The sequence below is a fragment of the Palaemon carinicauda genome, chromosome 15 (assembly GCF_036898095.1).
Source record: "Palaemon carinicauda isolate YSFRI2023 chromosome 15, ASM3689809v2, whole genome shotgun sequence".
Taxonomy (NCBI): Eukaryota; Metazoa; Arthropoda; class Malacostraca; order Decapoda; family Palaemonidae; genus Palaemon; species Palaemon carinicauda.
This window is the reverse complement of record NC_090739.1, coordinates 36,599,787-36,612,174: the sequence shown is the minus strand read 5'-3', so window position 1 is coordinate 36,612,174 and position 12,388 is coordinate 36,599,787. Positions and strand designations below refer to the sequence as shown.

The following is a 12,388-nucleotide window of genomic DNA, read 5'->3' as shown; positions in this document are numbered from 1 at the left end:
TAATAAAACCTGCTGCTTGATTACTGCGAAGAACAGTGCACTATTTGGGACTTATAGTGAAGGGTGTACATGATAAACTTTCAAGTCATATCATGTTGAGTATTGTGTTTAGTGATGACACTATAGACTGTTCTATTCACACGGGTGACTTTAAGCATAACAGACTGACACAAGTGCCAGGCATACCTATATGCACAGTGTTCCTAGTAACAAGAGAATGCTTAGTGAAATTCTTATATTTCCCTTAGAGTGGCTGGAGTTTCTTTTTCAGATGAAACTGATTTTATTTTCTGTTATTACTGTTTATGCTTCTATACAGAATTGTTCAGTGTAATATGTTATTGATTACATCTATGATTTCTAAATTTTATTGTAATAAACAATAGAACGAATCTTTGCGTCTCTTTCGCCCCAAACATTCCAGTTTATGTAAAAAGTCAGAGCATCCTTGATTCTTTTGATATTTAAGAAAATATCGGAACTAAGATTCCTATTGTTCCAAGCAAACAGGTAAGAACTTATTGTACTAGACTGTTCATTTTACTGTTTAAGGTTTCCTACACGTATATAAACCTGTCCGTCTCTTTAACAATAGACCCGGGAGGTACATTAACCTGCACAGATCAATACCATCCAAGTACACTCTATGCTTTACGTACATGATGACACTAATATACAAACTGTTTGCTAGATTGTTTCCTTGAACTCACAATCCTCGGGTTTTTTCCTTGAGTCTACCCTTTCCTGTAGGGGGCAGGAAGCACTGACATATTTCATGATCAGCTGATTGATGTATAACGGTAACATCAAGTGTCTCTAGGTCTAGAAGACCAAAAGGAAAGATTTATCTCGAGATGAACGGCACTATTGAAAATCCACAGATACATTAATGCTCTGGTAAACTTCCATCACGACGACATGGCCTGAGCCCAAAAAACGGATTTTGAGCGAAGCGAAAAATCTATTTTTGGGTGAGGTAGCCATGTCGTCATGATGGACCCACCCTCTTTTTGACAAAAGGATAATGAATCCCTCCCTTTGGTACTGTATCTGCAACACCTACAAAGCTACAAAGAATGGCTTGGTGGCGCCTCGCGGTGGCGATTTGGCGCACTATTTACAGTACAGTAGGAGTATCGAGAGCGTTGTCTCTTTAACGACTCTCCTTATTCTTGCCACTCTTTCCCCTCGAAGCGAAAGCGCTATTGGGGGTGTAGATAGCCATGAGACGTGTCAAGAATACGTCCTCTGATATTACGCGATATCCCTTTTAAAATTTTAAGGGATATTCGCTCCAGGAGTTAGAATTCTGGATGCCTTTGGTAAATTCTCTGGGATATATCACTGTAGTCAAATATACCTAGGAAGCTACCTTTGAAGGAACTTCCATCACGACGACATGCCTACCTCACCCAAAAATAGATTTTTCGCTTCGCTCAAAATCCGTTTTATGAACCCTCTTGTGTTTTTGAAGGGTCTTCTACCATTATGAGGTAGAATACTTTTGTCCAATAAGAAAAATGGTGCTCCGAGAAGATTTTTTGCATGTTTTGCGACAGCTAAACTATAACAGATATGAGCTTTTGGTTTGGTGTTTTATGTCGAAGAATGATTAAACCTTTTCATGATGTAAGCAGAATATCTTTGCAATGCTTAAAAATATTAAAAATTGTGATTAACATGATTTTTTTTTTTTTTTGCAAAAAAGAAGATATTTTTCCAAATTAATCATGAAAAATATAAGTGTATGTTTGAGGAAATTTTTTCTATATGAATATTGTGTAGAAATGATTAATAAACTGAAGTCTAAATTAAAAAGCTAAATAAAATATACTGTATATGTATTGTCAGAAAAAAACACTGAGCAATTGTAGTTAGATTACAGACAAGTCTTTTCTGTCTAAAAAATTATACGATAAACATTTTTATGTAAAAATGTTCATATTGTTATATAATTCCATATACTGTACCACGTGAAATTACAAACAATGGCTTCCCAAATGGTATATAAAAATAAAATTCTTAAAAGCAATTTGTATTTTTCCTAGCTATACAAACCTGAGTCATTTAAATGGGTTACTTCTAGTTTTGTTTTCTATGACCAGAAAATCAAAAAAGAAAACGGATTTTGAGTGAAGCGAAAAATCTATTTTTGGGTGAGATCGCCATGTCGTCCTGATGGAAGTTCCTAAAGTAGCTTCCTAAGGGATATATGTTACTACAGTGATATTCCCAGAGAATTAAACCTACAGGTCCCAGAATTCTAACTCCTGGAGCAAATATCCTTAAATTTTCTCTCAAGGATATCGCATAATATCTGAGGACGTATTCTTGACATGCCACATAGCAATCTGCACCCCTAATAGCGTTTACGCTTCGAGGGGGACGTGGCAGAATAGAAGGGGAGCCGTATCAAGGTTACCCCTGTTCTCGTACTACTATTGACCACCACAACAGCGCCATTCCCAAGATGGCGGACATTCCTTGTAGCATTGAGCATGGTGCTACAGATACAATACCTCAGGGAGGGATACTTGTGAAGATCTTTTCTTTTAGAAAAGAAGGGTGGGTCCATCAGGACGACATGGAGATCTCACCCAAAAATAGATTTTTCGCTTCGCTCAAAATCCATTTTTTGGGCTCAAGCCATGTTGTCCTGATGGAAGCATACCAGAGTATTAGTGTATCTGTGGATTTTCTTCAGTGCCTTAACCTTGGGACAACATTTCTATGATCATTTGGACCAATCGAGACAAATGACGTTACCGCTATCCGTCATTATCACTAAACATACACGATGTTAGTGCTTCCTGGCCCCTACAGGGAAGAGTCACTCTAGACAGTAGAAAAGGAGTCTCAAGGTTAGCATATATTGTATGAACAAACATAAGTATACGCTGGATGTACAAACTGTCTCGTAGTTTGTGTATATTGCCGAATACTTATCAGTGTTTCTTATATCCATTGTTTGTGAGCATACAAATATATGAGGAGTACATACTCTGGACTTTTAATCATGCAATTGTCGGGCGAATTAGGAAGCAATTACATTCTAATACACTTATTTTCAATAAATGACTAAGTGAATTAGCAAGTAAAACGAATGTAGCATGATAACGGAATTATACATGTAACATGTACAGAGATTACATTTCTTTCTTATGAAGAAAGAAATGATGAGTGCCACTCTCAGATTGAAGAAAATTCATAAGAAAATTTCTCTTCATAATTTCTGTACCGATTACCTTCTATCGATCGACACTGTGTACTACGTACACACGGCACTAGTGCTATCTGTATAATTCTACACCTGGGATTTTTTAAAAGAGTTAGTGTCACCATGGTAACACTTATTCAAAGGAGGTCACACTAAGAGAGATGAACCCTTCTCCAGTCAATTAGCTGTTCATCGCAGAATTAGACGGCAGGTTAAATACTCTACCCGACGTCACCACATAATGCTTCAGTTCATGGACCTGCTTAGCATAGTGTTTGTAGAACACACTGGATGATTCTCATCCAGTATATGAGCGAGGACATTCGAAGTCCCAATCAATTAACTGTTTATGACAGTAATTAGGGGGCAGGTTTTAATACACTACCTGCCGCCACTACATAAGTGCTTCAGTTCATGGACCTGTTTCGCATAAATGTTTGTAAAACACTCTGGATGATTTCCATCCAGTGTATGAACGAAGACGCTCAAAGTCCATATACTGAAAGAAGTTCAGTGATGAAGCTATCTTTCTCGGATCATGACCTGCGGGAGTACTGTCAGGATCTGCTCTACGAATAAAGTAGGTGAGCTTCGCCCTCAGTTGTTTTAGGGATAAGTTTGACCTAGAGGCTTCTCCTTTAAAGAGCTGTCCTCACCTGAAGTCTGAAGTTCTACGAAGATAGACCTTTACACACTCTACCAGACATAGAGAGACATCTTCCTTAAGAGGGCAGATTCTCCAGGGACCCCACCTTTTAGTGGGTAGCTCATTCTTAGCGAGAAAGGTTGAATCAGGGAAGAGATTCAGTTCTCCTGCTTCTGCAAACTGAATGTAGCCTTCATCTCTAGATAGGGCCACTATTTCACTAACTCTAGCCCCTAAGGCTTAAGCGTACTGAAAAATAACCTTTTGGGTTAGATCCTTAAGCGAACAATCTTCATTGTTCATGGATGAGGCATAATGTAGGACCTTGTCCAAAGACCAAGAGATGGGCTTTGGTGGTGCTGCAGGCCTAAGCCTTGCACATGCCTTCGGGATCTTATTAAAGATCTCATTCGCCAAGTCCACTTGAAAAGCATATAGAAGAGGTCTAGTCAAGGCTGACTTGCACGTAGTTATCGTGTTGGCCGCCGTCCTTTTGCTTTTATGAAAGCAACCCACTTTTGCCATGATGACTCATATTGTCTTCTAGTTGACTTAGACTTGTATTCTTCTAAGAATTCTATATTGCCTTTTGAGATCCCAAATCTTTTCCTAACCACTAGGGCAAGAAAATCATGCAATGAAGGGTTCGGGTTCTCTTTGATAAATCGAAGGCAATTAATCTCTGAACCTTCTGCAGTAATCCTGGGTTCAGAACTAGGGACAGCCTCAGCCTCCGTTCCTCCCTCAAAGAGGACAGATTGCTCTTGGGCTACTTGGGAGCCAACAGAGCTACTCCTCCCTGGAAGGATCTCAGCATGTTGAGGACCTTCAGCAGGTGATTGGATGGGATGAACTGGAAATCCTAAGTCTATCCCTTCCATTTCAGAGACATGATGTCTGTCATTTTTATTAGAGGATCCTCGTATGGGGCTGCGTATCGAGGTAGTTCCTTGATGATGCTCGTAATGAAGAGGTCGGACTGCAGTTCGGGGACTTGTTCCCATCTGGGAGAGAATAGATCTGCGTCCGTGGACCATTCTAGCTCTATCAGCTTGAACCCAAGCAGAGCATCCACTCTCACATTGCGGATCAATTATACATGAACTGCTGAAAGGTGCCACCCCTTTAGGGAAGGGATGGTTAACTACACTTAAGACTGTATGGGACGTTCTCTAGCATGGTCAATTGCAGCGTCTCGTTATCACTTCAGAGTCCCAGATCAGCCGTAGACAGTCTGATCTGCGTGGAGAGTTTCCCCGCTCATGACAGGACCAACATGGTCTTGGGACTTTCGGGCTTTGACCTTTGTTAGGGAAGCGATTAAGGAAGGATTGATATCGGTCTTTTTAGATCTCTTCGAGCGTTTGATGCTTGTTTTCTCCAGACTCTTAACGCATCTGGCAGTAGTGCTCTTAGCACTGGGTCTGTCACTATTGCGAACTGGAGAGAGTTCAGAACTCTTTCCTGTTAGCGTATTGAAATCCTGACTGATTACCATAGTCTCTTGACCGACCCTGTGATCTCCTTCTACATCCCTAAGAGAAAGGAGAGCCAGTGTGACCTCAGGTTCCGATGGTTTTTTAGCCATTGAAGCCTTTGAGCTGGAGAGAATCGAGACGTCTTGAAGCTGATTTTGCATCCCCGATGTTCCAGGAACTGGATTACTTCTTTGGATGCTCGCAGACCAGCCGCTTCGGGTGCTGCCCGCACCAGCCTTTTGTCCACGTACTTTGTTACCTGAACCGTTTCTAGGCATGGTTATTGCATGACTGCGTCCGGCAATTTCGTGAAGATACTTAGGACTGTGTTTAGTCCGACGAGTATGGCTCTTAGGACATACTCTATCTTCTGTAACTTGAATCCTAGGTAGGAGGAGAGGGGGCGACTGACTAGAAGCTGCCAATAGGCACCTGTCAGGTCTATGAAGACTGTGAACGCCCCTTTTTGAAATAGGGTCCTTATGTTCGAAGGATTAACATCCTGAACTTGCTGTTTCTTTTGAACTTGAGTAGCAACAAGTCCAGAATGACTCTGAGTTTTCTTGAGTCCTTCTTGTGAACGCAAAACAGCCTTCCCTGGAATTCGATGGACTTTACTTTCCTTATCACCTGTATGCTCTAGAGCTATAAGGTATACTCTTCTAGAACGGGGTTGGAGTGTAGAAAGAGTTGGGGAACTGATGGTGGAGGCATGTCTATTTTCCATCCTAGTCCAATCTTGATTAGGCCTTGGCCCCGAGGATCGTAGGTCCAACGATCCTGATGGAACCTCCCTGCTACCAGAAGCGTCTCTTTGCTTCGACTGATCAAAAGGTTTACCTTCTCGACTGCCTGCCTGAGGCACCGTGGTCATAGAAACTGTGGGATGTTGTTGAATAGACCGAGGAAAAGGTCTAGACTTTTCCGTCTTCCTTTGAGGTTGGGGACCCACATCCGTAGAAGACTTCCTCTTTGAAGAGATGCCCCACTTCTGGAGAAGGCTCGTATTCTCCGTGGTGGCTTTCTCAAACACCTCTTTGACTACCTTGTTTGGAAAGAGGTCTTTACCCCAGATGTTGGAAGATATCAGCTTCCTAGGTTCATATTTCACTGTTGCGGCAGCGAACACGAACTCCCTACAGGCTCTCCTAGCCTTCATAAAGGCATACTGTATAGGTCTTTTACTAAGGTGGCCATATGCATTTTGGCCAAGACCATGAGCATGTCTGGGGTACTTTGATGGGCTGAACACAACTCTATGCAGTTCTGTAGGGATAAGGAGGCTGCCAGTCTCTCCTTTGTCTCCTGTTCCTTGCACAAAAGAAACTCAGAAAGTTTAGGGAGATTCTTGCTAAACTGACGTCCAGCAACGTCCGCGTCTAGTTTCCCAACTGAAAAGGTTAAGTGGACTTCCTTCCAATCCTTCTCCTGTATGGATAAGGCTAGTGACAGAGGCTTGCACTCCTCAAGTGCAGGACATGGTTTGCCTGCCTCCACGGCCTTGGCAACAGATTTAAATGCCTTCCACATAAAGGGGAATGCTATTGAAGCAGGAGCAAGAAAGGTAGGGTGTCTCTTACTTAGTGCGAACACTTTCGACACCGAGTAACCAGCCTTTCTCAGGCTACTTGACAAGATAGCCTGTGCCTTATCATGTTCGAGAATCATGACTTCCTTCGGTTCCGTTTTTTTCCTGACGTTGGTTCAGGCTTCAGTCGAATGAAGCAATTAGGGAAAGCGTTAAAGCTTGGCCAAAACTGGATTTCGTCTAAAGGAACAGCTCCCACCTTCTCTGAGATGTAGAGTTTGCCGTCTAAAATCGGCATAAGCTCCGCGTACCTCCAAGGATTGGTTTTGGAGCATGTCGGGAGGTCTTGGTCTCTGGGTCGCTTGTATGACCCTTGGGAGGTGACAATTGGAGCTTCATGGAGCTTGAGTTTCGCTTCCTCCATTTCGCCTTGTTTGCGAAAGTTTTCCATTAGACCCGTAAGATGGGCCAGTAACTGGTCCATTTTGTCTAAAAGAGGGGTAGAAGGTGGAGATGTCGAGGTTAACGGCTCCAGAGCCAGCACAGACAGAAGCAATTCCGACATGAAATTGTCAGCTTCTTCCCGGGGTGCCTTCCTGCCCTCCGTCCCGAAGGCTATCTGGACGGCAAGGAGGTGCGAATCGTGCCTGGGGCACTACTATTTCCCTACTTGCTTTCGGGAATAGTAAGCTACGCATCCTATCGTTAGGTAGGTATGGTCCCGGAGAGATCTTCTGGAACCCTCTTACCCAATTGCGTAGTTTCTTACGTGCAGCATCCCTAGACTCCATTGACTTGGGATTATCAAAACCTTTGGACACTAATGTCCAACAGATATTGCAAACTTGGGGGTCACAATATTGCAGGGATTCGGAAATAATATTGCAGGAGGCATGAAACCTGCATGCATTATAACCGTAAAAGTACTTACTCCTAATATTGCAGAAGACTGCAACACATTTCATCTGGGGTTCTTCCTGTAAAGAAAGAAAAGCAAGATGAGTATACAATTGATTATCTCACCTGATAAGCAATATGTAATAATCATACTTAGGATAGTAAGCTAGAAAGGAATAGTGGGAGACACATACTTGTGTATCCCTTGCAAGCTTAATTGCTGTAACCTTCCCCCAGTATTAAATATAAAGAGTTTCCTTTATCAAGGCAACTCGAACGAAAGGGTTCTAATCCCTAGGGGTAGAAAAAGTGTACATTGCCACTGCCCTTTCTAATTATTTAATACTGTGGGGTAAGGGTAACTAATTTTTAATCAGAGTATTGAAGGAATTCTATTCTTTCAATATAGGTTCGGTCGCAGCAGAAGCCTGCACAAGGGTACCCAAGATATGTTAGAAATTAACTACTGTATAATCATACTATAGTTTTCTGTTTGCAGTATATACTATATTGCAAAATACTGGCTATTGTATAATTATATATCGTAGTTCAGCCAGTGTGCTGCCGGTATGGCTAGCATCTGGCAGCACGGTCCAGCCGGCATGACGCCGACTGGACTAGGAAATAGAAAAGACACATATTTGTGTATCCTACCCAGCCCATTTGCTGTGGCCTTCCCTTCCAATATTGAAACCATAGAGTTTCCTGATCAGGGAAGCTCAAAGATAAGGGTTCTAACCTTTAAGGATAGAAAGTGTACTACCACCGGCCCTTTAAATTATTTAATATTGTAAGGTAAAACGTAAACTGATTTCTAATCAGAATATTGAAGAGATTCTATTCCTTCAATATAGGATTGGTCTCAGCAAACACCTGGGCAAGGATACCCAAGATATGTTGGAAAATAACTACTAATATAATATATACAATAGTTTTCTATCTGCAGTATATACTATACTGCAAATATACTGACTACTGTATAAACATATACTGTAATCCAGCCGGCATATAGCCGGCATAGCTAGTCCCTGCCGGCACAGCCCGGCCAGCATGCTAGCTGAAAGAGAGAGAGAGAGAAAGCATGGAGTGAAGGACTGCCTTATTACTGTGTATGTATACACTAAATAAGGATGTAAATATATAATTTACTGCCTTCACCAGAAAGAAGGTTCAAATGGAAGGGGAGAATGCATCATTCAAGCTTCCATCCAATCACAAGTACCATCGCCGGCAAAGTCCGGCCGGCACATGGCCGGCAGCACTGGTACAGTCGGCATGCCGCCGGCTGAGTCAGTACCCGTCGGCGCCAGCCCGGCCGGCAGTACTCCGAAAACAGGACTTGTGGCCGGCAGTCCAAGGGAGGACTGAAAAACCTCGGTGACAGAAGAGACTTCCCTCCAACAGCCATCATGGCTGCTAGCAGTTTTCATGGCCGCCGGCAGTTGCCATGGCCGCCGGCAACCGGCAGTCGGCATGGCTGCCGTCAGTCAGAAAACAGCTGTTATGTGGATGCCCGGCCGGCCCCGCAAACCGCCGGCAATCGGTGAGATTGCAGGACGACGGCCCAAAAGAGTTGCGATGGCAAGGCCATCACTAAAGGACAGAGGGGGGAAGGGAAAAGGGTCCTGTATGCAGTGTGGAAGGAGCCAGCAGGGTTGCCGGTCCTACCACACCCCTAAGAAACTCTGTTTCAGTATCAGCGCCATCCTAGGCAGCAGGAGAATATCTATTCTCCAGCCTAGGGTCTGCCAAAACAGTTAAGGGGATGGCGGCAGTGCGCCGCCTCCTCTCCATAAGGGAGAAACAGAGTTCCCGTGCTGGCGCCATCCTAGGCTGCAAAAGAATGTCTATTTTTCAGCCTAGGGTCTGCGAGCACAGGACTAGTCTTCTAGACCGCAGGGAGAAGGTGGCGGCATCATACAACCACTTCAAGTGCGGCCTAGGGAGGTCTAGCCTCCTATGACGGCAGCCTAGCCGGCAGGGGAATGACTATTCACCCTGCCGGCCGGCTGCCGGAAAAGACCAAATACTCTGAGGTTCTGATCGAAACCCAAAGCCTGCTATCTGCTGGCCAAGGGAAGAGACAGAAAACACTAGCCCAGTCAAGCCTGAGTGTCTACTCAAAGGCAAGACTAACTAGGGTTGTAGCCTAAGGCTACACTCAAAGGGAAGGCGAGATTACCCTTAAATCTCCACTGGAGACGAGTATCGGTTTATATAATACTTCTAGGAGATATCTATCTACGCTTGAATTGATAAAACGATACACGAGGGTAAACGGGGAAATGTCTGAAAGTATACTACATCGCCTAGGTTAGGTTACCTAGGCAAGACGAGATCTCGGTTACCTAAGCAAGAAGAGATCTCAGTTACCTAAATCACCGAAACTCTAACGTATACGATCGACATAGAAAGAGGAAAAATTATACTTACCATAAATATCTTTACAAGTATAAAATGCCTAAATAGCTTTCATAATTACTTGTACTTAATTAATGCTATTTCAACCGGGAACGTCGTTCTTCTAACTAAATAACACATGCCTAACGAACGACAGTACCCATGACGCCTCTGGTAACAGGCTTACCTCCTAAGCACAATGAATTAATCTAATTTCTCTGTGAAACAGGAGCTAAAATATATACATTGCAAAGAATCAATACTCAACTTTCCAGAGGCGAAAGAAGCTGGAGATTGCATAATAATCCTCGCAGAATTGATAAAAAAAAGTTAGATTAACAGGGAACACTACCGTGCAAATTCGCTACAAAATTAGGAATTCCGGAGACCTAAAGGTAAATTCTCTGGGAATATCACTGTAGTTCATATATCCCTTGGAAGCTACTATTAGGAACCTTCCATCAGGACGACATGGCTTGAACCCCAAAAAATACTACAGGTAAAGTAATAAGAGGCAAGTTTTGTTAACTGCAGAGAATTGTTGTGTACTTTTCTGTAGCTGAAATCAAATTATCAATTCAGTGTGCTGGCAGGAGGTAGATGCTTTCCCCACCACTCACCAGTAACTACCAACACCTTCTTATGAACTTTTAATAGCTGCATTACAGCTTTGCTGAAATTATACTCCTATTAAATGATGAGGATTTGTATTTCAAGTTTAGGAACAAATTATTTTACCAACCATGAAACACAATAAAGGAGTTTTGACAAAAGAAAAACCTAGTTTTATGGGTCTCCAAGGACTTTACTATGAAAGGCTAGAACAGGGAATCTGGGATGATGTTCCTTTCCATGACATGCATAACATAGTAATTACTAATAGCAGATGAATTTCTAATGGTCTTCTCTCGAGGGTCTCCCTTATACACACTGAGTCAGTGCTTTAAACATTGATACACTAGCCCTAGAGCAAGACATTTCTTTGGCATTTATGTTATATTGAATTCCCTGTTCTAGACTTACACAGAAAAGTTCTTCGATACCACACAGAACTTTAATCCCAAAAGGACACTTTTATAAATAACCACATGAAAGAGAGTGTTACGTGAAAGTACAGTGCATGACGAAAATCATATGAATTGTGTTTTTTGCATGTGATTTTCTGGGACTGCTTTCTTCCATTTACCTCCCAGGATATGACAAGTTTGCGGCAGCAAGAAAAACATTTTAGCTTTTATTTTTATTTCAAGGTCACGATACTGGCATTTCAGAATTACGTAAAAGTTTTTTTTATAATTCAAAGTTAAGATGTATGGAAATAATATAAATTCTATTACTAATAAACTGCAATAAAACATGAGACTAAGTTTCAAATGGTTATCAGTACTAATAAAGATCTTCAGAATAAACTATTATTTTTTCTTTGCAGTATCCTTTCCATAAAAACTTACTTTATACAAATACCAAATCATGTACATGTACTCATTTGTGAGAAGAGCTCAAGAGGGCTCAACAGCTCAGCTAACTACTGTACCTCTTTGCCAAGATATGACTAAAAATTGCCAAACTGGTATTCGTTGGCCAAAATGTACTGCTGTAGGTTTGATCTCCATATGAACGAAAAAATATTTTTGAAGATCATAGTAAACTACTGTACTGTATCTGTCGTAACTAAGTCCTTATGAGAGAGAATTCATGCTATGAAAATAAAACATTTTCAGAGCATACAGTATAAATGCAATTACTTACCATACCTTCCAAAAAATCTCTAATTAACAAATAAAATTGCCATACTTACATTAACTGTGACTGCTGTGAAAGTCATTGCGTGTGTCATAAGGGATTCACCATATATAAGACGATCAGCTTTACTAAGTCCTAAGTTTACTTCTATACCAAAGGCTGATTTATAATCATGACTGAAAACAAAAAAAGAAAATGGAACTTTAATAATAAATTTTATCATTTAAATATTTACCATGTAGTCATCATGCTAACACTAAAAAATACTGCTTCCCTCCCTCTAAATGAAAAATAAAGATCTATCTTTCCCACCCTTATATCTCACCACTTATGATGTCTAGGGATGTAACACTATCTATCGGTCGAAATACTAACCACTTGACTTGCTGTTGACTTATTCATACTTACAAAATCTCTTGACATCACTAAGTGAGGGGGAAGGTTGGAGGAAAATAGATAACAAGGTAAGTATTGAAATA

General features: G+C 41.6%; 1 protein-coding gene across 1 annotated transcript in view; it reads right to left on the bottom strand.

The window, feature by feature from the left end:
- Window positions 1-12,388, bottom strand: part of LOC137654557 (bleomycin hydrolase) — a 188,669-nt gene that overhangs the window by 16,001 nt on the left and 160,280 nt on the right. The window contains exon 9 of the mRNA XM_068388286.1: window positions 11,965-12,085. Coding sequence (XP_068244387.1) covers window positions 11,965-12,085 — 121 coding nt within the window. The remainder of the gene's footprint in view (window positions 1-11,964; window positions 12,086-12,388) is intronic.